Source organism: Eptesicus fuscus, chromosome 11 (genome assembly GCF_027574615.1).
Source record: "Eptesicus fuscus isolate TK198812 chromosome 11, DD_ASM_mEF_20220401, whole genome shotgun sequence".
In the NCBI taxonomy this organism is placed as follows: Eukaryota; Metazoa; Chordata; class Mammalia; order Chiroptera; family Vespertilionidae; genus Eptesicus; species Eptesicus fuscus.
This window is the reverse complement of record NC_072483.1, coordinates 3,911,929-3,938,854: the sequence shown is the minus strand read 5'-3', so window position 1 is coordinate 3,938,854 and position 26,926 is coordinate 3,911,929. Positions and strand designations below refer to the sequence as shown.

Here is a 26,926-nt window from a genome sequence, read left to right as displayed (position 1 = left end):
CTACAACTTTGCTATGTCTTCATTTTACTTCTCTAGTAGTTTATTTTGTTGTTTTGCTTTACAAAGGTGTTAGTCTGGGACAGTTGGGGCCAGAGATAGGAATGTGGGAGGGATTGGTTCTTCTTCAAAAACAGTTGGAGAAACCGTATCTACTGTGTGTTGCAAAAGAATACCATAAGAAAAGAAAAGCAAACAGCCGTAGCCTTGCTGAGGAGTGACCATATGTCAGACAGGCAAACTGGATGCCACTTGGCCTTGCCAAGGCTTTGTGACATGGACATTATCTCAGCCATTTTGCAAAGGAAAAGACAGGCAGTGGGAGCATTTATTTAGACTATGTGGGTGGGAATCCAACCTCACATCTATGTAAGCCCCAAATCAATACTGTTTTTAATGCCCCTGCTTCTCTGTTACAAACCATATAATTTATTGCTAAAATTAGGCTTAGCCTCTTTAAGAGACAGAACATTCATTAAGTTTGGGGCCATATCATAAACCATTTTAAATGTCCATACACCATAGTGCAACACGAGAGGCAACATTGATTTTCAGTATATTCTGGATAATTGGCGCCTCCCTATTAACACTTGCCCTTGCTATTAACACTCTGCCTTAGAGTACAGGCAGCGCCAAGCCCTCTAGGTGAGCAGGTGAAGGCCTCTCGGGAGCAGGCCAGGCTCCTACTAAGGAGGGCCTCTGCATCAGCTCTTTATCCGGAAACAAGCTTCAGGCCAGTTCTTTGTGTCTCCTGGGACACTTAGTGTTTATCTATAGCATTGTGTTTGTGTATGTGTGTTTTCAGAAGAGAGAAGGAAGTTTTATCATTCATGAGGCCTCAAATGATTGTCGATTTATACATAGGATGTAATATCACCAGGAAACATTTGGCCACTTGTCACTATGTCTGTCCCTATCCCACCTCAGCTACCTGTAATGTTTGATCAACTGGGCGATCGTGTGCATTACTATGGAGGTGGTAACCGTGGACATTTAACCTGCTGCAGGTCGGGAGAACTCTCCACCCATGAACATGAAGCATTGTCGATGTTCTCCTGGTGCCTCTTTCATCAAAATAGCACACTTTGAAGAGCGCTTGTGTTTCTGAGCTGGTTTCTACTATAAATTCCATTTCAGTGCCCTGAGGAGAGCATGCCAAGTGTAAGCAAAGCTGCAGACAGTTTGTGAGATTTATATTTGAGAGAAATTGAAATCCAGTTGAAAGTATTCTTTTTAAAAAATATATATTTTTATTCATATCAGAATGGAAGGGAGAGGGAAAGAGAGAGAGAAACATCAATGATGAAAAAGAATCATTGATTGGCTACTCCTGCACACCCCTTACTGGGGATCGAGCCCACAACCTGTGCAAGAGCCCTTGACCAGAATTGAACCCTGGGACCCTTGAATCCACAGGCTGACACTCCATCCACTGAGCAAAACAGGCTAGGGCCAGTCGAAAGTATTCTTCATCACAGTGCAGAGCTGCACCCCAAAATCCGAGAGGAACCAGGTGCCTGAGCTGCTCATTTCCCAGCCAGGGTGTCAGAGTATGATGACTTTAATTCTCAGTTAATGCGCCAGGATGGCCCAACGAAACTTTCACTGAGCACCTACTAGGTACAGAGAAAAAGGACAGGCAACCACTGAACAACACGTGAGTATTGAATCTGGCAAAAATTTGCTAAAAAACAAGAGGGAGAAGAATTATCATTTCACGGGTATGGAAAGCTGGTTCCTCAGTTCCCAGGTTACATTTTTTTGGGTAGAACTAGGGTTGGACCCAGGAAAACAGCATAGGCTTGGGAAGAGCTATGACAGATCAGCAAAGAGGAAGTGCTTCCATGCAAGCATGGGAAAGGCAGGAACAGGGAGCACCAGAAACAAGGCCTGTGGCTTCTGCTCCTGACCTCTCCATGCTAAAGGCACATTACCCCTCCCTAAAAAATGCCTCTTTGGCACAAGGATTGTCTTGAGTTGGTTATTTTTAAGAAAGAGCAGACACAGGAGAAGCTCTGAAAACCAAGAAGCTACGCTCTTATAAGAAACATTTACTATACTTATCGGGATTATTTCCATTTGTAGGAATTTCTCCCTCTCTGCACCAGGAAGAAGACTAAGTCTCTAGAAACTCTTATCAGTGGAGAAGCAACTTACCCCTTTACCTCCTGTAATCGGTTGTCCCCACCCCCTCCTCTGACATTTCTCTTTTGTCTCTACCTGAAGAAAGTAGTTAAAGTGAAGGCTTGGGCCATTTTGGGGAGTTGCTCATCTTTACTGGGTCTCTCCCATGTATACAGGAGGTTTTCATACTATTAAACTTCCGATTGGTTTTCTCCTATTTTTCTGTTTTTTATTACAGGAGTGTTTTAGCCAACAACCTAGACAGGTACACCGAGTGTCATGAGCCGAAGACTGGCTCTTACCAAGTCTGCACAACTGCTCACAACAAGCACGCAATATGCGCAGGCTGAGTGCATGGGGGAATGTGACTGAGCAGGGAGAGAGGCTGGCTTGTGAAGACTTCACAATTCTGAGTCAGGAGCCTGGAGCTCATCCATTTAACTACTGAGTCACTCAATGCACTTGCATGTACAACATTGAGGCCCAGGGGAATGGCATGGGCGATGGAGCTGAGCTTGACCCTTTCTAATTGATGGGTGCATGCACCAGAATTAGGTGCAGTGTCCCTTACAGAGCTGAGTTCCAATATGATATGCAGGACGCGGATATATGAAGAGATGCTGTATCGGAAAGGCATGTGCTGTCAGACAGACCAAGCTCAAAATCAAGCTCTGTGTGTAGCTGTGACAAACCTGCACAGTTCTTCACCTGACCCCACACAGCCTCTCCTTTGTCACATGAGGACCATCATGGCAGCCTGTGACCTGACGATTGAGGGCCCTAATGCCAAACTGCCTGTGTTGACATTTCCACTTTCCAGCTCTGTGACCTTAGGCAAGTGACTGTCTCCCTCCTGCCTCTCTTTCCTTCTCTGTAAATTAGGTGTGGATGAAAAGGGGCCACATGCTAACCTGGCTCACTCAGGGGAGGCCTGTGTGGCACCTCAGAGACCTAACGTAACCACAAAGGATGGTTTGAAACAAAAAACTTTTAATTAGAGATCAAGTTATGTCCTAGGCCAGTATTTTTCCTGAAAAAAATCAACTTGGATCTTTACTGAGCGTATTGTCTTTTTGCATCAAGGATAACACACCTGTGGAATGTCAGGGTAACTTGTAGCCTTCCTTTTTCCTGGACCCCTCAGAGCACTACCAATGCGCCAGGATGCCAGGATGGAAACTCAAATTCCCTCATTGCTATTGTTACCGTGTTAATTGTTGAATGTTAACTATCCTGTACCCACCTATGTAAAAGAAGCATGTGTCTACCATTTTACTTCTTATCCAATCCGAGAGATTTCTCTGTTTCACTTTCTCCCACTTCCCTAATCGATCATCAATGGATTTCATATAACCCACCTATGTCTCGTCTCCTCTTTTGATGGAAATGTATAAAACAAGGTGAAAAACTGCCTTTCTCCAGAGCATTATCCCAATTCATTGAAATTCTGCTTCCTGGCAACTGTCCACAGTTTGGCTCAAATAAAGTCACAAAAACTCTTTACAGGTTTGAATGTTTTCTTACATTAACATGGAGTTCAACACACAGTAACCATGCAGGGTTGTTATGAAGAGTCTGTATGCCAACAACAGTAATAACAGGATGGCTTCACTCCACAATGTGTTCCATAGATGTTGGGCCTTCTTTGCAATTTTTCTTGTTTTTATTGCTGTCACATGGTAAGCATCCTGTTCCTAGGCCATGGTGGATATTGAGCAAAGGTGATTTGAACATGCTGCCCTCTCAAGGGCAGTCTCTGGGATTTTGGAGATTTCAGTAGAAAGGAAATCTCTTACTTCAGAGATTTTAAAGGTCATCACAGTATAAACCTAATAAAAAATGTGGGCCCAGGGCAGATCTCCCTCTCTAGCTCACCTCCCCCATTTCCTGGCCTCCCCTGCACAAGGCACAGGATTACTCAGAGGACCCCAAGATCTTCCAGGGCAGCCTTTGTCCCCAGGGAAGTGGTTTGTCACTCTCTCTAGAACATCATCCTGAACCTGACCTAGTAGAAGTGGGATTCTCTGATTGCTGTGAGAACCTGGCATTTGAAGGAAATAAAGGGCCTTTCAGCCATCTTTCTTCCAATGCAATAAAAAGGATTCAAGTTCAGTGGTTTCTCAGTGGGGGGCAACTAATTTCAGGTGGATATTCAGAGCCTTGCAAATTCAAGCTATTAAGCTGTTGTCATCCCTCTTTTTCTCTTCTGTAAAGGGATGCCAGGGGAGGCTTTGCAAAGGACAAAGGGACAGGCTTTGAATATTTATTTTGAGTCTCTATTCTTTGTAATAAAAATGTTAATCCATGTTATTCCAGCTTGTTTGTGATGCACACATTTGGCCACTGGAAATCATGAAATGTTCAGTTTCCCTTCCTTTCCTGTCCTCATCTTTTTCATTCTAGACAATTCTGCCCTGTGAAGGGCTCTTCCTTGCACCCATCTGTCCCCCCAGAGCTCACACCCATCCAGTCAGGAGGTGGGCGAGAACAGGCCGCTCATCACACTGAGGCAAAAGGCACTGCTCTGCATGGAGAGTCGTGTTGTCCTCTCCTCTCCTGAGGACATGCAGGGTAATGAGGCTCTCACTGTTTTTTCCTCTTCATTTTTTCTGGGTCATGGTCATGTTTTGCAAACCAGGTAAAACATAAGACCTTTATTCAAGAACAATGCACAGATGCACATACATACAAAATGACTTGTGCAGTTTAAGGGATTTCGCAGCAATTCTGCAACACAAAATGAAAATCCTCAAGCATCCTATTGCAGAGCCCATGCAAGACTTCCTGTGAGAAGGCTGGGACAGGTGGGGGTGAGGTGAGGGAACAGACCTTCTGTAAAATCCAATGCATTCCACGTTCCCAACACAGAAAGCCAGCAGTGGAGATAGGTCTACAATTGGTATTAGAATAAAAAGAAAGTGAGTATTGCTGTTGCTGCCTACATAGTGCCTTTGTTTCAGAGGTGCTGAGAGATAAGACACACACAACTATAACATTCTGTACATACAGTCTAGTAACATTCTGTAGCATGACCTAGTAATTCAATCTTTAAAAAAAAATGTGAAGAAAGACATTTTCAACTGGAGGCCAAGCCAGAAAACTTTATGTGAGCCCATAGAGATTGATTCAGGGAAAAGCTTTACAAAGGTTTTCCTGAGAAGTCTCTAAGTCAGAGAAGAGTAGGCACACTCACCTTGAACTTCTAGGTACACATTTTGAAGCCAGAGTCATGTTTGAAATCTCATGTTTTATTTGAAAATTTTATGCAATTTTTTATTCTAATCTAGAACAAATCTGTGCTTAATAGAAAAAAGCTAATTCTTTAAAAGGATAAAGTTAGCAAACCTCTATCAATACTCACTAAGAAAATAAGAGAGAGAACCCAAATAAAGAAAAGCAGACATGAAAGAGGAGATATTACAACCCACAGGAATATAACAGGTCATTAAGGAACACTGAACACAAATATGCCAATCTAGAAAAAGTGAATACATTTCTAGAAACATAAAGCTTCCAAAAGAAACAAGGAAGAAAAAGAATCTAAACAGACTGATTACTAGCAATGAAACTGAAGCAGTAATAAAAAAATAAATAAATAAATAAAAACTTACAACACAAAAAATCCCAGAACCAGATGACTTCACAGAGAAATTCTACCAAACACTTAAAAAAAGAGTTAATACCTATTCTCCTCAAACTATTCCAAAAAAAAAAAAAGGAAGAGGAAGGAGCACTTCCAAACTCATTGTATTTTCAATATAATATTGGAAATCCTAGCCACAGCAATCAAACAAGAAAACAAGATATCCAAATTGGAAAGAAAAAAGTAAAACTGGCACTATTTGCAGGTGGCATGAAACTATATTTAGAAAACCCTAAAGAATCTACCACAATTAATACAATTAGTAAATGAATTCAATAAAGTAGCAGGATACAAAATTGATATGCAGGAATCAATTTTGTGTGTTCTTTAATATTAAAATAATGTGCATTTCTTAGGCCATGAAGAATGTTGGTGCTCCAGAAAGATGGGCTTTTCTTTTGATGTGTGCGTATAAGCACATATGTGTGTGTGTATGTCTGTATGTCTTTCTGTGTGTTCCCTCAATATCACTCCTTCCTTCTTTGGTGGATGGTGCTAAAGCTACAGCTGAGAAGGGTTCAGAGATAATGTTACTCTGAGTAATATGATCATTTCACAGCATCATATTACTGAGGAGATTAAAGCAACCATAGGGCTTTTTGAAAACTGTAAACAAGAGTAAAAGCGCAGGTGGTGACTACTGAGTAGGAACCAGTATAAGTCATCGACTCCATAACATGGAACCTCAAGCTGGTGGGACTCTGTCTTCTGCTATGAAAGTAGCCATGGTTTATATTGAGAAGTTGAAAGTGTTCCTTCACGAAAAGCTAAAATTAGTTCCTAATTTGAAACTCGAAAAATATTTGTGAAATAAACATGATTGACACCAATCAAACAGAATGATATTAGGAGCTCAGCTCCTAGCCAGGCTCTATTATCCTCTCCTCAATGGAAAGAACATAATTCTTTGGAATCAGAGACCAGGATTAGATTTCAAGTCAACTACATAAAATTGCATAATAGTTGTATATATTTGGGCAAATTATTTACCCTCTCTAAACTGAAGTTTCTTAAGAAATATTAACTGCACAGGGCTGTGTGGCAGATGAGAAGTAATGGATATTAATGATAAGGTCTGGCACACAGTAGGTAGTCAATAATGGTAGCTATTATTACTATAAACAGAGACTACATAAAATGTAATTCCACACATTGAGGTGAACTTGGACAAAATATTAATGGAAAGAAAAATGGAGACCTATCAAAATCAGTACATAATTAAGAGCTTAAAATTTTAATGTATATTGTGTAGGCTTACAGAGTTTACAGGATAGCAAAATTAATTAAGGTTGAAGAATTAAGACTAGACTAGATTATGGAGAGAAGATCTGTACAGATAGAGGTAAGATGAGAGTTTACAGTTCACCCAATATAGGAGAATCCCTCAAAATAACATTCTACAAGATATTATTGAGTAAAGTAAGGAGAAACATCTATATCATTTGAGGACCGATTAAGAATAAATCATAAGTGAGAGAAAGGAGAGACAATAGTGGCCTGTGGATAATAAGCTCCTGTTGCTCTCTAGCGTGATTCATTTTAGACAGGAAGGTTTATATTGCTGTGAAATATAGCTGAATCTTCTCTGCACCCCTGGTCTCTTTATGGCCATCACACAGTGACACCCAGGCAGTAAGAGCTAAACCTAAATAACGATTGTGTTATATTCTAGACATTATATTTTGAAAAGAATATTGACAGAAAAGAATATGTACAACATAAGGGAACTTGATGGTGGGAAGTCCAAAGATGAAGAGATGTATCTTAGAAGAAATAAAGATAAAGACCATAGACCTGACCAGTATGGATCATTTGGTTGAACATCTTTCCATGCTCCGAAGGGTCTCCGGCTCAATTCCTGGTCAGGGCATATACCCTGGTTGTGGGCTTGATCCCGAGTAGGGGGTGAAATGTGGATACTGTCCTTAGGTATATACAGAAAAATCATGATAAAAAGGGAGAAGCTGTGATTTGAGATGTTCCAGTGAACAGACCTCAGGGGAGTGGTTTGGTGCTACCTGGAGATGGATGGGTACAATGGAAGGCAGGATACTATGGAAATTATAGTTTTTGTGGATCAGGGACATGAACTGTCCTGTGAAGTCATTTTGTGGGTGTGTGCTTATGAGAAAGAAGTAAGATGAAGCAGCCACCTACCTGGAATGCTTTTAGGGAATGTGGAAATCTACAGGTCATGGCTGGACTACAATAACTCTAAAGAGTGCATTCCCTAACTCTTCAGCCTCTGAATTTGTAACCGGCCTTTTCAAAAAAGTAGAAGTCCAGTAGAGGCCAAGCCCAAGCACCCCATTTCCATTGAAAAGGCAAATCAAAGGCTGTATGTCTGATTTAATTTATTTTAAAAATTAAAGATTGGATTAGAGCAGATAAGAGATGAAAGCTAGTATCCTTATCTAACTGATCTTGGAGCTGCTAAATAAGGTACAAAATGTCATCTGAATTAATTGATTGATGGCCTTTCCTGAGCCATGCCCATATGTCACTTTAGAAGTTGCATATGCTGCTGTGGCACCTTTAGTTTCATCTCAGAGCTTCTCAAATATATAGGTATGCCAGAGAGGTCCTAGATAAAGAATAAATGGCAAATAGTTAGAAAATGCTATCCTATCACATAAACTTCAGCTAGTGCCAAAGGTGGCCTGGCCAGATGGTTTTCAAGATGAGGCTAATAATTAAACCAAAAGATAACTAGAAAAACTGGAAAATGGTATGAAATTGAGCCTTGAAGTTCTCAGTCCAGGATATTCCAGATGATCCCTGCTCACACTATGCTCCTGCAACCCCTTGTTTGTTAAAGACTATGGGAACATTATAGCCAGGCCATTACTTCTCCGAATAATGCAAATTAAAGTGAACATGTGAGTTCAGCTTCTCAAAAGACATTCTTCGTCTCATGTGTTATTCACAAAAGTACAGGCTTAGGGAAGATATCATCATCCTTATTTGGAAAAAAATGTGTAATAATAAGCTCAAAGTCACACAGCCAGAACCATTATTTCTTCTCCTAGTATACAGATCTTTGTACAGGACTAGACATTATAAGGGAGGATTTTTGGAGATGGTGGTGTTGTTGTTTTTTCAATTAACATGCAAAGGTCCATGAATGACAGATCTAAACAGAGCTTCTCAGACTTTGTCTATACTGTCACATGGGGCTAGATAATTATCAGCTGTGTGATGCATTCCTGTGCATTGCTGGATGCTCACTAACATCCCTGACCTCTACCCACTAGATGCCAGTAGCAAACTCCCAATTGTGACAACTGAAAATGTCTCCATATATTGCCAAATGTCCTCTGGGAAAAATGGCTTCTAATTGATAAACTACAGGTCTGATATTACCAGGTTTAATTTCTGTTATGAGAGAAACACCAACTAAGTAGTCGACAGTGGGAGCATATGAGTTCTGTGTGAGGCATGTGTGTACATATACATGTATATCATGGACAGAGGACTCTTTAGTGTCTTTGGCTTCTTCTGGGAATCAAACCCTCCTAAGACACACACACACACACACACACACACACACACACACACACACACACATACATGTGCAGAGGTGCTCTCTTGGCTTTAGTTTCTAATCTAGGATGTTTCTAATCTTAGCTGGTGTGTAACACAAGACTCATTGGCCAAGTGGGGAATTTTTATTTCATCATATACAAAATGATATTTCCTCAATGAAGTTACAAAACACTTATCTATAGAAACTCAATAACTCAAATTGAATTTTCCAACAAAAATTATATTTATGCATAACAGATAGAGATCTTTACCCCAAACAATGTATTAACAAGGGTGAGAACATCTATAGTTATACATTTCCCCCTTGAATTGTTTTTGTTTCACTTGCTCAGATGTTTCTTGGACTATTTACAGCATACAGACCCTATCACAATTATACCTTTTTAAGCCAAAACTTTACTTAGTGTATATATATATATAGCTACTCAGTACTCAAAATTAATAAAAGAGTGCTGCCTAGATCATGAAATATTTCTACTGTAGACTCACAGTTTTAGAAAGAATTTCAACCTGCTTTGATGTGTTCAAAGGTGCCTAAACATGTGGTACTAACTTTTGTTAATAAGAAGGGTGCAGTATTAAAAATACACACACATACTTCTCCAAAACACATGACATAACATAAGATTATTTCAAAATAACAAGTCAATACCTCAAAACCTAAGAAACCACTTTGTAATTTTATGTCTCTTCCTGTATTCTTTAATTAGATCATTGTGGAAGCAGCTTTGTGTTTCTCAGGTAACAGTATCTTTGCCTAAATTAATTCCAAAGCAAGGTGCTCATTAATCTCATATACACTTATTATCCAAATGCTCAAGTATCATTATCTCCTGATTATGTTGCTAAAATGTCAAGCTGAACATATTTGAAGTTTTGCATTCTATCCATTAGATAAAAGAACCATATGGGGAAAACCATAAAAAAATAACCACAGTAAATCTAAATTCAAAGGCTGCATACTGAATGGCACCCTAAAACAGCAGCCACAGTGGAACATGGCGGCACACCTCCCAACAGCATGTATCCATCCTTTTGGCAAAACCCATCCAATAAATAAATATTCATTCTCATCCAGGTGTCCATTTCAATGTATTATCTAGAGAGGTAGATATTCACAAAGGTGACACCCACATCAATATTGACCTGGAGGAATAATAAATTTTGACATTTACCAAAAAAACAAAACAAAAACAAAAACAACCCAGTTCATGTAGAATATATACGTATGTAAAATGCCACCTGGTATGTTAACCATGAAAGAAACCAAAAGAAACTCGAATGTACTAGTATGTGCATGTATGAATATGTGTGTATATGTATATATACATATATGTAGTGTGTATATATATATATATATATATATATATATATATACTATGTTACATTATTTATTATATGAAATTCCATCAACAATACAGAGAAAGAACATCTTGCATTCACTTGGGTTTATTTTCATATGTGAGTGCTGTGTAGATCTACATGCAATGAGATTTTCTAATGGATGGTGCTCTAAGCACACATTCAACCCTGTGACTACAATTAACAGTCCAGTCAAAATTAGAAACCAAAACTGAATCCAGACATGCAACACTTTTAGTTAATCTGAGATCTTTCATCATTTCTAGTCCATTGATTATCACTAGGGTCCCTGGGAGGGCCTTACTGACGGAGGCCAAGTTCCATTTCTCTCACAAGAATGGGGCATTATAAACATGAGATATTGAGGGGGCACTGACCTGTGTGCCCACATGCAGCCATTGGCCCTAGACTGCCCCTGAGCCAAGCCTGCCCTCTCCACCTGGGTTTACCTTTACCTGTCTATGCTTTGATTCAATTTATCAAGTGGTTTCTGTCATTCACTGATGGATAGCATGAAACCCCTTCTTTTGAGGAGGTCCCAAGAGGATATCTGGGATGGGAGTGGATATATAAAGGTCTTCACAAGATGAGTTTTCTTTAAAAATAAGAATAGTTACTGACTATCAATTAACTAAGGAGACCAAAATGAGGGGATGTTTCTTTGACAAGGTACTATTTTTTTCAAATCAGCAAATGTCAGTAACATTCTCTTGCCCTGCGACTTATATAAAATAACATCAAGAAAAACAGATTTCCAAAGGGTTAATCATAGGCACCTGGGCAGAGGTAACATTAAAAATGTTAATAATCTCAGACTGATGCAAACAGTCAGGCGGGAAGGCCAGCAGTCAAGCATTGGTGACCGTTGAGGGTACCAGCCCGCCTTTCCTGGAACCTCCATGTGCCTAATTGCTTGTGCATGAAATGTGCACTGAGAAATGCCTGTACTGAGGACCAAGGTGGATGTCCTCACGTGCCTTCCCTGAGGATCAGAGGAGACTGAGGGCGGGGTTCTGCACTCCTTACCCCTTCTTCCTAAAAGCAGAATCTTTGTATTTGCTTATTGAAATTCTGTACATGATTTCATCTTGGAAACCAAAAAGTTCTGCTCCTAAAATAAGTTTAAATACTAAGGCCTTATTCCTTGAAACTAATTCTTTTGAAGAGCTGGAACCCAGCATTTATTAATCACCTCAGTGTGAACCACTTCAGAGCCTCCTATGTCCTTTCCTGAGAGCATCATTGATAGAGGGAGAGAGTCAAGATTATAAGGGTACAGGATGGAGGACAAATCACCCAGCCTCTGAAAACTAATAGAAGAAAACAGCTAAAAAGGAGGGCAAAAGACACAAGGACAGAACTCACAACAATGCCAAGCAATAGTGCAGGTCCAAAGAACAAGTGCAGGTCAGAAGAGCAAGCACAGGAGAGCTGAGAAGAAAGCAAAGAATGCCCATGCAGTCTGTGATAAAAGCAGTTCACACCCCGGCTGGTCCTCCTCTACCAAGCACCTGGTGTGTGATGAAGAGTACTGGTATTGGGTATGGACTTGTTAACCCCTCCCCATCTATTCCACTGGGTGAAAGGGGTTATGGGCTGGGTGTGGGCTGAACTCTGCAGCCCGAAGATGGAGAACAGAACTGAATGCCACTGAACCTGTGATCTAGTATCACTAACAGGTTTTCATCATTAGCATCAACCTAAAAATATCAGAATATCTATCTAAAATTCTTGGACTGTTGGAGTATGATGTAGTAATGAAAATACGACATTTAGTGAAAATAGTCCCTAGGGAGAATGAAACAGGAGCAGGTGCACTAATGGCGGGCACTGATCATTGAGTCCAAGGCCATTAGTTGCAGGCACAGAGCCTGGCCTTAAAGAGTTGATGGTATGAGTTTTAATAAATGATGCAACTGACTTTTACAGTGATCACACCAACAGAAACTTTTTGCCACAGGGATTTCTAGGTGTGGGTGAAGGACTGCTTGTAAGGTTAGAATAGAATTACCTAAACACTAAGAGAAATCTGTAGGTCTAGACTGAGAAGTCGTTTTTCACCAGAGATTGGAGAGGACTGGCTCTGAAAAGTTGAACACCTCCCAGTTTAAGAATAGCTCAGTCTTAACTTTGGGTTTAAGGAAACAACAGTTTGAGTGAAAATAATGTATGGATTTTGGAGTCAGAGAACATGTATTATAATCCCACTGTGACCTTCTACCTATTTAATTTTGGTTAATTACCTAACCCTTCAAGCCAGCACATTCTCACTCAGGAATATTTTAAATATTAAATCCCCTGGGTTCTTATGCACTTTTTTTTTTCTTTTCCGGTGAATGGAACTTCAATGGAAAAGTTTGAAAAGCTTTAGCTTCTACCAGAAAAGCATAAAAACAAATCATATAGCAAATGTTAATTGAAGTCAGCAGTGGGGGAAGAACAAATGTCCACAGGACTAAAGTGGAGTAAAATAAGACCATATCAGTTACCGCTCCATCACGGACAGAAACCCTGCCAAGGAAGAGACACATTTCTTGATCTATTCTCCAACATCCCAACATTCCAATCTGCTGGTTTCATTTCTTTTGATTGTATCAAAAGGTTCCTGATTGTTGTACAATGAGAGGCATTAATCTCCTTTAATATCCTGGTGAGCTCAGCCTGTGTGTAATCTGGAACAATCTGACCCAAATCCTGTCACCTGGCGGAGCTTTCACTCCAAGGTAAACTGTGATGTGACAGCACAGTGCCAGGTGACTCAGCGGGCTCCAGGCAGACTAGAGTGGGTCCGGGCGAACTTCTTAAACACAGCTGCTCCACAAAGCTCCATTGCCGTTCACTACTTATCCTTCTGTGAATGGATAAGAGCTTATCACTTCCCATTATGGATTGTCCAGAACCTGCAGCTCACACCCAGCCACAGTGAATAGGATATGAATCTACCCATGGTTCCCAGATGAGAGGAGAGAGAGGGCCATTCCTCCTGGACATCCTGAATGTTCTATTCTTTGCTCTTCCTCAACTCAGAACATTATCTTCCCTCTTCAGATACCCAGTATTCTCTCTTCTATAAACCTTTCTTTGGCAAAAGGTGTGTTTCTCTCAGTCAAGTATAGTTCAATATAGATTTACATTCCTATATTTTCTATCCCCATGGGGCTCTGTGTGGTATTGCTTATCTCTATAAATTGAATGGCTTTCCCCCATATTTACAGCTTTAGCGGGCTAATGGAGTTCACAGAGAGTTGTCTGGGGACAGATGACTAGGGATACTACTATATCAGGTGGGCTCTCCCAGGGCCCGGGGTGGCAGACCCCGTAAGGCCTGCCCTCAGAATAGGCTTTGTTGGGAGGTCTCAGGGTTGGTGATTGTGCCTGTAGAGTTTCACAAGGCAGCCCTGGATCCAACAGACTTCTCCCGCTCCTCTCATATTTTATCATAATCAGGAGCTCAGAGAAAAGCCTGAGGTAACACCCAAATACATGGCCCCAGGACAGAGAGGAATGGGAGAGGAAGGGAAAATGTGGAAGACAGAAGGAGGGATAAAGGGTTGGGGGAGGGGGAGAGAAGATATAAATTAAGTAAACAGTAGCCTAGACTAACACCTACAAGCATGTCTGTTAGGCACGTTTCTTTAGACTATCTTCAGAGGAATGTTTCTGCTTCCAAAGGTGGATAGTTAAAAATAATATACATCATGATTGGTGTTTTGGCATTTCCCTTCACTTTCTATCTTCAACATTACTGTTGTCATCCTTTAAAACTCAATCAATTCAGCAGATCCTGTGAACAGATGGCATTAATCAACCCCCAAGAATATGCACAAAAGACATCAGAAAAGTAGTGACATGGAATTTATGCAAATTAAACACCAATGATAGAGAATCAATGTGGCACTCCCAAGTCCCCTAGTTCCTGTTTTCACTGAGGAACCAGAGATGGTAGTAATGATCCCGGTTCACCCCCTGCCCGAGGCAGAATGAGAAGGGGGATGCGGAGGTTTAATTACACATTCTTTAATGACTAGTTCTCACTCTGCTGACAAAACCCAGCATAATTTACAGACTGGAAGATGCATCAAGATGATAGATACAGACAGCATATGCTCTATGGTGTCATGCAAATCTGAAATATACCACACTGAGAATCTGGTCATTTGGTATTCCCAGAGAAGAGGTTCATTTCAGAGAACAGAGCACCTCTCTCAGCATCTAGAGCTCTCATTTGTCAAAAACAATGGGAGCAGCTGTAGAATGCATTTTAACCACCAATCTGTGCCTTTTGTGAATGTACTAGCTCATCCACTTCCATGTTTTGAATTTACTTGGCCATTATTTTCTTTCCGATTCTTTGCAAACTTTGCGCATTCTGAAACTTCCTTCTTTTGGCCCTTATTAATTATCATATGAGTTATTGTAATAATCTCTTAACTAGTTTTCTTACTATCAGTCTTGGTTCATTCTAGTCTATTCTTCACAGTGATTTAAAAAAAATGGAAATCTGAATTTGTATATCTAATTACATGTACAAAATCTTTCAATGACTCTCCATATCTTTAATAGTAAACATGTAAGAGCCCAACACTTGCCTATAGTTTCTTCTTCTGTCCCTCTGTCTCTGAGCCACTCCTACAGAGTCACTACAATACACCTCTCTCACACTTTCACATGGAAAGCCTATAATAATCTCTGCATTTCTCCAGCCAGTGAAGTCTGACTTTATTTAAGTCTTGCATTAATTTTCATTCCCCTCAGAGAGCTTGCCTTGATGCCCCAACCACCTTATATTACACCTTGTGATTAACTTTGTTATAGCATTTATCACTTTGACATGTTAAAAAATTTGTTTTTCTGGATGCCCATGTTCAAATTTCCTTGAGGACCTGGATTGTATCTTCTTAGTCATCTTTATTTCTTCAGGTTAATTTTTGAAAGAAAACACAATCTTGAGTTTTGGAAATAAAACCTTTAATAAGGACTCATTTCTTTAAACAAGTAACACACACAAACCAATAGCACTTAAATCTTCCCCATCACAGTTTTATAAGATGACATTGGAAACTCAGAATAATGTTATTTGGGTTATGTTGTAAGTTTGCAATAAAAAAGATCTGTCTAGTGATTTACGACTAAAACCCAATTAAATAGTACCCAGACTTTTCCCTTTTATACTGGAGCCTGGACTATGAAGAAGAGTTCTTATATATATATATTTTAAGAATACTCATTAAACTTTCAAAAATACTCAAAAAAACGTATTAATAAAGTTAGCTCTAGCTTTGTACTGAGCTCAGATGGATACAGAGGGTTTTTCATTTAGGGACCAATGACCACTTGACAGGTCAGTAGAACCCTGTCATGGCAAAGGCGGGCTCCTGCGAGTGCAGGGCTCTTCATCAGCTTGCTGGGCCAATAGAAGGATCTGAGCTGAGTCTGTTCTTTCCCCAACAGCCCCACATGCAAAGTACTCCTTGGCATCTCCAAAACGATAACAGGTAATGCTTGTCAGTCTAAAAATAAATCTAAAACAAAAACATTTAAGCAATTCTAGCTATAAACCATAGAATTATTTTAATTTAGAAATATTTTTTTTAGTTGGAGACCATTCATTTATTATCTCATCCATTCTTTTGTCCAATGTTTTAGTTTGAATATAGACATTGAAATAAAATATAATAATCAGGGAACTTACCATTTAATTAGGGAGACAAAGATTATTAAGAAGTGCCATAGAAATATAATAGTAATATATAAGGACACTTGACCCAGCCTGGTGAAAGTGTGTGTGTGTGTGTGTGTGTGTGTGTGTGTGTGTGTGTGTGTGTGTGTGTAGAGTTGGGAGAAAGTGAAAGAAGATAAAAAATGGGAAAGGGTATTCTAAACTAAGTAGACAAGTTATGCAAATAAATGATGTGAGGAGATGAGAGACAACATGGTTTGTTTGTGGAGTGTGAGAGTTCCATAAAGTTAGAAATTTGGGGATGTACAAGAAGTGGTCACGATGAAGTCTAGTCTTAGGCAGTGCTGTTTGGTCTAACATCTATAAACAGACAAGACATGATGTCAACAGTGGTACCTTTCAGGTATTGGGGTGTGAGTGTGTGTGTGTGTGTGTGTGTGTGTGTGTGTATGTGGTCACAAGTCTTTATCAAGTTTATGTCATTTCCTTATCACATTTTTATAGAAATTTATTTAAAAAATAAAGCATCTGTTACATGTCAGATGTGAGGCCTCTTATCTCTCATCATTGTAACACTTGGCTACTTGCATCGGATATAGATTGCAAATGTTTGGATGCTTCTTTAAAGAATGACTTAAGAGTTGGCTCTGGTGGAAACTGGACTCCATGCCCTTTGCTAAGGATAGAGCTACAGAGACTAATCCTAGAAATCCCAAGGCAACTTTCCACAGATGTTCACACAGATCCCAACTTCATGGGGATTAATTTAATATCTTATAAAGAGTGTGGTCAGTGGAGATAGGTAGATATAGTTCCAGAACCTGATTTTTTTCATTGCTTTACTTTATGGACCTGGAGAAATTATTAACTTCTATTAACCTTAAATGTACACCTCTGTAAAATGAATTTAATAAAATCTACCTAGTAGTGTTGCCTGGCTAAATTATGTGGACTTCGCATATGAAATGAGAGACACAAAGTGCAAAGAAGTTACTAGAAATTAAAACCTATTATGCTGTTGTTATAAATAAAATCGCTTAACAATTTTGAGTACAATAATCCTGGAAGTATCCAATGGAATGACCAGTAGGCAACATCAGCAGACAAGAATACATTATGATGAGATAGGTCCTTAATAATAATTTGATCCAACTCCTTTATTTAATACATCGAGAACATTAGGATAAGTCCATAACCTTCACAAGGACACCAGCCAGACAGTGTCAGAGCGCTGATGAATGAAGACAGCTCCCTTCTGCATTAAAAATGTCATTATTGGCTCCAAACCAATACACTGAAGAGTCGATATAAAGTCCTACTGAGCGAGTGGCTATTCTGGTCTTTCAGGTAACCAGACCCTCCCCCTACTTTCTTATATGACAAGGATAATTAGCTCATGTATAAAAGCCATATTTGAGCATATTTCTGACATATAAGCTAAAGGTCTTTGACCACATTCTAAAGGTTTTTAGAATATTTCAAATAATATATCACATTATTTTGTTTTGTAACAAACAGCCAATGAAAAATAAAGCAATGTAATAAAGGAAAACTAGATGCCACTAAAGGGAAAAGGGCAAAAGGAAGAGGGAAAAATGAAAACTTGCAATTTAGAGAACATTCATTCATTAGATTGAGAATAAGGGACGGGGAGCTTATTCCTATGGATATAAATTGTCTCATAATTCTGTCCCCTGTGTGAAAATTGCTAGTCTAGTATTTCCTTTAAAATTTCCAATAGTCTAAACAGGAATCTGGTTTGGAGATAGGGGCTATATGAATAGAAAGGAAAGAGAATTCAAATGGATGGTCAAAATTAAGCCCATTCAGCCATGGGAAAATCTTTAGGACTCTTCTAAATGAGCATTATATACTTCCTTCACTTCTGCTGACTATAACGCCACAAAAAGTATACTGCAAACACTTTCTTGATGAAAGAAATCAACATGGTATTTGTTTGTTTGTAATGTTACCTATTGATTGGGCTTTTGCATAAATATTAGATAACTGAAGCTACAGTGCATCCCTTCATTTGAAGATCTCTATGAATATGATTGGCATCCTTGTATATTTTAGATGAAGTTCTATGATGGAGGGCTAGAATAAAGAGTTTTGTGTTTCTCTCCCAAGGTTATTATCTGTGTGAACCTAATATGCAACAACAAACAGAAAGAATACTTACTGATGGAAATTAAGGCTTTTTATAATCACATAACATCTGATTGTTAAAAAAAAAAAAGTAAGTACCATGCACTTATCTTCTGAATGCAAGTTCTCCCATCATAATATTCTTTCAACATATCTAATATGTGAAGAATATCCTCAGTAAAATAATAAGCAGCTGTTCTGTATGGGGGTAGATACAAATCTCAATTGCTATTTTATACCCAAGCATGTGAGCACAGGAAGGGTGCATAACCTGATGGGCATTTGACATCTTAGCTGTGGCATAACTAGGGCTAGAACTTCATGGCATTTCAAAATCCTGGTTTCCCTTTAATTAACCATTAAGTTACATTGTTTCTTCATGTGTCAAATGAGTTGATATTATATGTAAAAAGTTTTTCATTTGACACTACCCTATCATATCTAAATTAAATAATTCCCTCAGGATAAATCCAAAGAATATGTTGTAGCTATTTAATATCCTGAAAATCTGGAATTTCAGAGTTTTTATTACTGGTAGATAATTATATTCTCTGCACAAATTCATAATATCTATAGTGTAGCTGGCCTTCTCACCCAACTTTATTTAATTAGAAATGTATAATATCTATATTGGGTAAGCATTCATTTTCCCCCTGCAGATAAATGCCCAAATTTGGCAAGATTATGATAAAATTATACACACACACACACACACACACACACACACACAATTATTATTAGAGAATGAAAACAAAAGTTGATTTTACTTGAACAAACTTCACAGGCACACAGACAGCATGGAGCATTTTGGATAACTAATCCATTTTCAAGGCTACTGTCACAAATGACATGAAATATTATTTCAAAATATAGAAAGAATATACTTGAAAAAATGAATTTATCCAAACAATTTATACCCTTGTACAAATGGACTGTTGCTCAGCATCTGCAGGTAAGTGTTAATGGTTGGAATGGCTGGGAAATCAAGGCCCTGGACTTGATGGGTGAAGAGCAGGACGATCGATATCTGGGAGAAGTGTGGAGTGCTCATTTTCATCTTTCCTCGGAGGCTCTGCATCATAGGTCTGAAGCCAACCAAGAGGTACTGAGTTCAGAAGTAATTTTCTGCTGCTAGACTACTGTTCACTAAATCCATGTTGTTCAGCATAACAAAAACATTAATCATTATTTTTTTAGGAACACTGACCCCAAAATATTTAGCAAGCAGGGTGCATTCAATTGAAATGTTGATTGGAAATAAGGAAATTAAACTGTCAGTGATGAAATATTAAAGCTCATTATCACAAAGTTTTATTTTAAATTTCAGAATAAGCTTTATTGCTGCATTAGTAATGATAACCATGAGCCTTAAATGATAATCATGAGCCTTAAATTAATACCATAGTACTTTTATAAACATTATTATAACATATTAACCATAATTCAATTAATTTACAGAAAATGCCATTCAATGATTTATATTTTCCTTTCCTCTTAAGAAAATGGACTATGTAATAAAGCCCAAACCATATTCCTATAGAGTATGTTCTACCTGTTTCACCACTACTGCTCACTCCATCTTTGTGTGTCTTCAGAATATTCACAATTTTCAGAGGTAAATGTGCCCAAGCAAAACGGATTTCTAGGCTGCACCTTTGCATTGTCGGGCCAATACTGACCTCTAGTGTTCCAGGAGGTAGAGCCATAGCTCAGCTCCATGCCTAACTTCCTCTTACTAAAGGGTTTAGATGTTTCTGTAAAGCATCATGGGAACAATTTCACTTAAAAGAAGGAAAAGAAGGAGGAGAACCAGGGGTAGGTGGAGGAGGAGGAGGAGGAGGAGGAGGAGGAGGAGGAGGAGGAGAATAAATATTAGATTATAACCTGTCCTTACCTGTTCTCTGAAACAATTTCTAATCTAAGGCCTTTAGGACCTCCCTTTTAGAGAGGTTGACCTCTTCAGCACTGCTTTAGAATTCAAACTTTAATAACGCCTTTAGAAGGCATTACCACTAACTATAGATTCTGAACGTCTACAATTTCCAATCACAGATAGAAACACTGGCTCTGCTTTGGAGAGTTTTCAGTAAATAACAATTGTCGAATTCTCTTCCCTTGAGTGTCTTACTCAAGGCCTTCTCAGACCTAAGAAGGTGGGAGTGAAGAAGAGGGACTCATGGATTGGAGTTGTCTCACTTTCAGAAATGGTTCAGATTACAAGCAACCGTGTTAGAACGTATAAGTAAATGTGCCTGAGGTTCCGGTGGGGTCAGAAGACAGAGGAGCAAGCCCAGAAAACTGAGGAACAGGGCCTTGGTAAGCGACCTTTGGAAAACACAGATGGCTTAATTGCATTCTTTCTCATTTAGGAGTTTTCAGAGCTGGAAACGTCCCCTTCTCTGCCTAGAGAGGCAGCTGAGCAATCGAGCTTAAACCTCTGATGGTTCTAGAGATGTATTCAACTTTGACAAACTGAGTTCTTTAAATACACAGTGCAGGTGGCGGATCCCCAGGTGTCCAGCCCTCCTGCCTATTAAATTAAATGCTCGGCACTTGGGGAGGTTAGAGCTTGGAGAACAGTGTGTACATTCAGTGCACACTCCTCGTGTGTCCTTTGGCACAAAGATGTGAGGCGGGGTGTGCATCCAAGGGCCTCCTCCTAAAACGGGGACAGCCATTGGTCTTGTGGTTTGACCACACTGGGCCATGACACTTAGGCCAAACTCCCTGTCCTCCTAAACGATGTCCATTGGTTGCAAGACACCCCAACTGGCGCCTCTGCCTAGCAGAGAGCTGAGCCCCGTCTTGCGAGGCACCAGGCACCCTGCAAACCCTGGGCAGCCGCATTCGCAGAGGAGCTGCGGCCACCAGGCGCTGTGGCTGGGAGACTCTCCCCGAGCTCAGCCCAGCGGCGCCGACAACCCGAACCCGGGCCTTCCCGGGAACAGCCCTGGCGGCGGCGACCGGGGCTGGAGCGCGGAGCGGCGGGCGGCGAGGGCACAGACCCCTCCCTTCTCCCTGAACTTTGCGGTGGGGCGAGGGCAGAAAATCCAGGGGGCCGGTCGTTCGAGCACCGCTAACTTTTGGGATGGGAAGGGAGATGGAACCACACTCATCAGCATTTCCCTCCCCTCCGCTCAGAGCAGACACAACTGAGCACTGGTCTTTCCAAACGGTAGCTTTCCCATCTCCCCCACACCCGGGCTCCTGTGCACACTTACAATTTGTCGCTGTTAATCCCGGATGCCACAAGCCGGCGAACAGCAAAGTGAAAACGCTCAGCAGCAGAGGTTCAGAATCCATGGCCCCGACGAAGCGCTCTCTTCCAGCGGAACCCCAAATCCGCCGGCGTCCGCCCGGCGCCTCTTCCCGTGAGCTTCTCTCGGCACCGCGGACCCCTTCCCACCCACCCCCTCGCAGAGGCACTCGCGGCTTCAGTCCATCCCGCGCCCGGACGCTCTCCCCAACCCGGAGCCGGTCTTCCCGGAGCTGAGGCTGGCGCTACAGTCCCCGCGCCTGCCGCTGGCGGTGCTCGCCGGCCTCGCCGCCTCCCCTCCGCTCCCGCCCAGAGAAGCAAAGCCAAACCCAGCTGCAACCACAGGCGCCCACTCGGTGGATGCGGAGCTGCAATCAGCACCCGCCGCCGGACAGCTCCTTATAGGCGCGCCGGCTGCGCGGCGCCGCCCCCGCCGGCCCGCCCCTCGCTCGCTCTGCCCCGGCTGGGCGCGCCTGCGGGCCGCTCCTGCCTCTCCCGCGCTCCCCGCGCGTCGTGCCGGGGGCGGCGGGGACTGGGGCCGCGGGGGGATGGAGGACGCTGCGGAGAGCTCCGTGCCCGCGGGGGGGGGGGGGGGGGGGGGAGAGGGGGGCGGGGGCTGTGGGGGAATCTGGGGGCGCCGCGGAGCGCTCGTGCCGGGAGCGGCGGGGGGGTCCGGGGTGCTGCCGAGCGCTCAGTACCGGGGGAGGGGGGGCGGGGGGGAAGGGAGGACGTTGCCGAGGACTCTGCCGCGGGCGGCGGGGGCAGCAGGGGACTGGAAGGGGCTAGGGAAGTGGGAGAAGAAGGGGAAGGGACCTCTCTGTCTCCCGCCCCCCAAATGCGGGTCTGAGCACAGGTGCCGAGATGTAACCAGGTTTTGGAAGAAGGCTGCCGAAGGGGTACTGAAAGGAATCGGAAGACAAACGCATTAGCGAGAAGTAATATCCCGCGGACAGATTTGCAAAGAACTGAGGACTGGGGTGGGGGCGGGATTGAAGGCGGCGATGTCCCCGCGTGTCTTCCCGGGTGCGGAGGCTGGACGGCTGCGGCGCGGACGGTATGAGCTTTCCGACCGCGCGGTGAGCGTCGCCTGCTCCCGGCTGCGCGCCCGCGTCCGGCTGCCCTCGCGCGCCCTCCTGCGCCCCGGCTGCGGGCTCCGGGGTCCTGGCAGGTGCTGCGCACGCGACAAGCTTGGGGGTCTGGAGCCCGGGGGTTCGCTGGCGCCCGAGAGGGAGGAGGACTTGGGTCTGTTAAGGGTGAGAGCGGGCTGGGGTCCTGATTGGCTCATAAGATTTCACATCTGAGGGCTCCGCTGAGGGATTCCAGTTCCGAAAGGGGAACCTAGTTTCGGTTTCTTCCTACAGGCTCCCGGGAGGTTCTGTCCCTGGCTTCTGGTTTACATCTGGTGACTCTCCTGCTTTATCATAAATCAGCTCATTTTGCTTTTATTGGAAGCTGTCAGCCGTCAAAAGCTAACAGAATGAGGGGCCGCAGTGATTTCTCCTGTGTGAAGCTTGCAATCAAGTTGGGGCAGAATCACTTCAGAGGAAGACGCGGTTCCCTCCCGCGGCGGCAGCAAAAGTGCAGGCGCATTGGCTGGAGCGGCGCAAGCTGGGTCCTCCGCTGCGGGCAGCTGCGGGCACTGCTGCGGTCCCAGGTCAGCCTGCGGTTGGTTACGGCTGGACTCACGTCGCCGGAATAGTAAAGATAGTTGCAAGACAATTGGACTATTTTATTAGAGAAAGATCCCGAGGGTCCTCCGGCAGGTTAAGGAAACGACCCTCTGATCTCTAACTTCGAAGGGAGAGGAATTCTGTTAGTCACTAGGGTCTTGGCCAGGGGAAGACGTCCCCCGGACCAGCGTTGGCTGCGGGAGGAAGGCCGTGCCCTGGGGTTGTGAGTCACCAGACGGGAAAGCTGAGGTGCAGGACTGTCCTGCTGGCAGGGTGCGGAGGATGGAGGAGGAGCGGCATTGAAAGACCAGCTCTAGGGCTTTCTTCTCCTACTGAGGGCCCCAGGGGCTGCTACCCTACCCCCACCCCACCCCCTTTGAGGATCCCAGGATTAAAAACACGTATACGGCCAGTTTAATCATATTAGAGAGTCTAGAAGAAAAAAAGTGAACCATTATCTTGCTTTATATGTTCTTTAACACTTAGACATTTTAAAAGAAAAATATATTGCAAATGTAATTTGCATTCTTGTCTGATCCCATTCATCTCTCATAACTAGAAGTAAACTTTTTTTTTTAATTCCTATAGATCATGTTTTTATACCTTTACCATACATATTTACATTCCTAGGAAATTTATAGTATTGTTTTGATTGCCTTTAACCAATATATAAATGACATATTTCATTTTGCAACTTGTAATTTACTCAACATTATATTTTTGAAATTTGTACATTTGGATACGTATAGTCTGAATTCTTTTATTTTAACTGCTGTATTATATTTCATTTTATATGTACACCACAACATATTGATTAATTATTCTGCTTATTAATCTATAAATTAATTCTGATTTTTTTCTCAACACAAACTATACAATCTTGTACCTATCTCTTGGTTTTTCTCAAATATGTATTTGGGAGTAAGTGCTTTGACCATAGGAAATACCTTCAGCGTTAGCAGGTGGTGACAGTTTCTCTGTGGAATGATGGCAGCAGTTCATTCCCCTCTGCCACCAGCAGCCTGCGATGTCCCCTCGCTTCACATGCTTCCCACACTCAGGTCCTCGCTGCGGACAACTGGGAACATGATACCCGGAGAACAGCAGGCTACTGCTCCACTCCATCCACCACTTTCCACACCTCTCAGAACCATTTAGTTAGATAAACTATTCAACAAATCATGGACGATGTCTTTGTCTTCTGGCAGAATGACTTAAAATGAATCTGTATTGATGAAATGTGCTTGGATTATATATTAGAAGGCAAAGGGAAAGTTGTTTCATGAAGCTCCCAAACTGTGAAAGATCTTCAAATTATTAGTAAATACTGGAACTCTGCATTTACAGATGAACATGTGCAGGCCTAGTGAATAGTACACAAATTGCACCTAGATTTAAGTTCTATTTACAGTTGTAGCGCTCTCTCTCTCTCTCTCTCTCTCTCTCTCTCTCTCTCTCTCTCTCTCACACTCACACACACACACACCTGTTCTCAGAGCAACTTTGAGTCTTGAACAGCAAACATTTGTCTAAGATTTGTTAGCATTTCAATAAGAAGACTGCAACTCTGAATTGGTGAGGGGCAAACAGCTGTTCCTCTTACACAATCGTGCAAATAATTCCATCTTCTGAGGACATTTTGCCAGCAAGATTTTATTAGCTGTGGCATATTAATGCTATTAAAACCGTTTCAGCCAGATTGATATTTACCTATTGAAAGTCTTTAATAAACCTTTTAGTCTGTTAAATACTCCTTTTGAATAGTGGAATAGAAGCAGAATAATCTCCCTTTTCTTCTCAGATTGATTGACAGAGGAGAAAAACCCATACTTGCTGAGCACCTTGTTTTGAAGAGGCACAGATAGAGCACATCGCTGGCTAATGGGGAACGGGAACCATTCATGTCTCTTTTATTTCCCTTGAGAGCTCCAGTTTCTTTCTCCTTAAAAGAGTAGAGGGAAAGAGTCACTCGTCAAACTGGATTCTTAGCCTTCAAATATTCAACAACTGGTCTTTCTGATTGATTTTGTGATCCTGTAAGACATATAGAATTTCTGTAAAACATATAGAATCCCATTTTATAGATGGGGGTTAAAAGCAGGCAGACTGACATGTTAACTGTCATATAGAATGAATGGCCTCCACCATACAGCATTTGAAAATGAAAACTTACCATTTTATTTTCTTTATGTTTAGAGAGGGAAGAGTTAAAAGTCACTATGACAGGAGTGCATGGTCTGTATGGGAGCAGTGTCTGCCCAGGGTACAGTAGGCCACTCCATTTTGATTATCAGTACTTTTAGATACTTTTCAACCTCACATATTAAGATATGTTGTAAGGATTGAAGGATGACTTCTGTTTCCACCCATATGTTCAAAATAGTTTTAAAAACTATTGATGTAACAAAAGGTTAATTTAATTATTTTTCTTTTATTCTTTTCTAATGTTTTAAGTTTATTCTTGGCTTCCCTCCCCCCCCCACACACACACACACCTTTTTATAGTATGTGACCAGTAATATACAAAACCTATAGGTGTAAGAAGTGGAAAAAAAATGTCTGGTGTTATGGAACCAAAAATGATTTGGGAGAACATCATGTAAACACATTAAAAGTTAACAGTTGGGATGTGATGCAGTGGCACATGGTTCAGATAATATGTGCTACTGGAGTTTGTAAGTTGACAGATATTTCCTCTGGGAAGGAACACTTGCGGTTGCCAGAATGAAGTAGTCCTTTGCCTCTTTGGGGGTAAAGGGATTTCTGTCACCCTGAGACATACGGCCTATATTCAAGTCAGGCTAAGTCAGACTACTAAGTGCTTAACAGAAAGTCAAGTCTTAGGGTAATGAGGGCAAAAGTCTACTTTGCAGAAGAGTGGACTTTTCTATTAAGGCAAACGGGCTTCAGCTAAACCTTGAGAAAAATTCACTTGAGCCTCTCACCACTACTTCTTTCTCCTAGTCTACCTCAAACTCAATTTGTCACTGTAGTACTCATCCTTGATATCAAAGCTAATCATCTGTCATCCACTGTCTCCTGTAAACAGAAGAGCATTTTAAATAGCTTTACCTGGAATGCATGTTTCTCAGCTGGGAGCCTGCCCTGCTCTTTGTGAGCACTGCTCTTTTTTTCTTCTGTGGACTCTCCTTTCTAACTGGCTAATTTGCACTCACCATTCATGTCCAAACTTAGCTAAGCCCTCTTTCTTGAGGTCTTTATTATTACAATATTTCTGTTTGCATATTTTTCTAACTCTGAGTAGCTTATCACTCAATATTCAACTTTGAGTTTTTAGCATACATAGTAGGCTTTCAAGAAATGCATGATAAATGAGGAATGTTGGATCTCAAAATGTTTTGTCAACTTTACTAGAGGTTACACACACATGCACACACACACCTCACCTCCATCCAGGCATTTTACCAGATTCTGAGGCTCCTTTGAGGGTATTTGTCCTTATTTACCTTAGAAATCAGAATGTCAATTTTATGGATAAT

At 41.6% G+C, this 26,926-nt stretch overlaps 1 protein-coding gene across 2 annotated transcripts in view; it reads right to left on the bottom strand.

The window, feature by feature from the left end:
- CNTNAP5 (contactin associated protein family member 5) overlaps positions 1-21,803 on the bottom strand; it is an 864,792-nt gene extending 842,989 nt beyond the window's left edge. For both annotated transcript variants that reach the window (XM_028133206.2, XM_054723360.1), the window contains exon 1: positions 21,722-21,803. In XM_028133206.2, the coding sequence (XP_027989007.2) occupies positions 21,722-21,803 (82 nt within the window). The remainder of the gene's footprint in view (positions 1-21,721) is intronic.
- Positions 21,804-26,926: the final 5,123 nt, after the last annotated feature.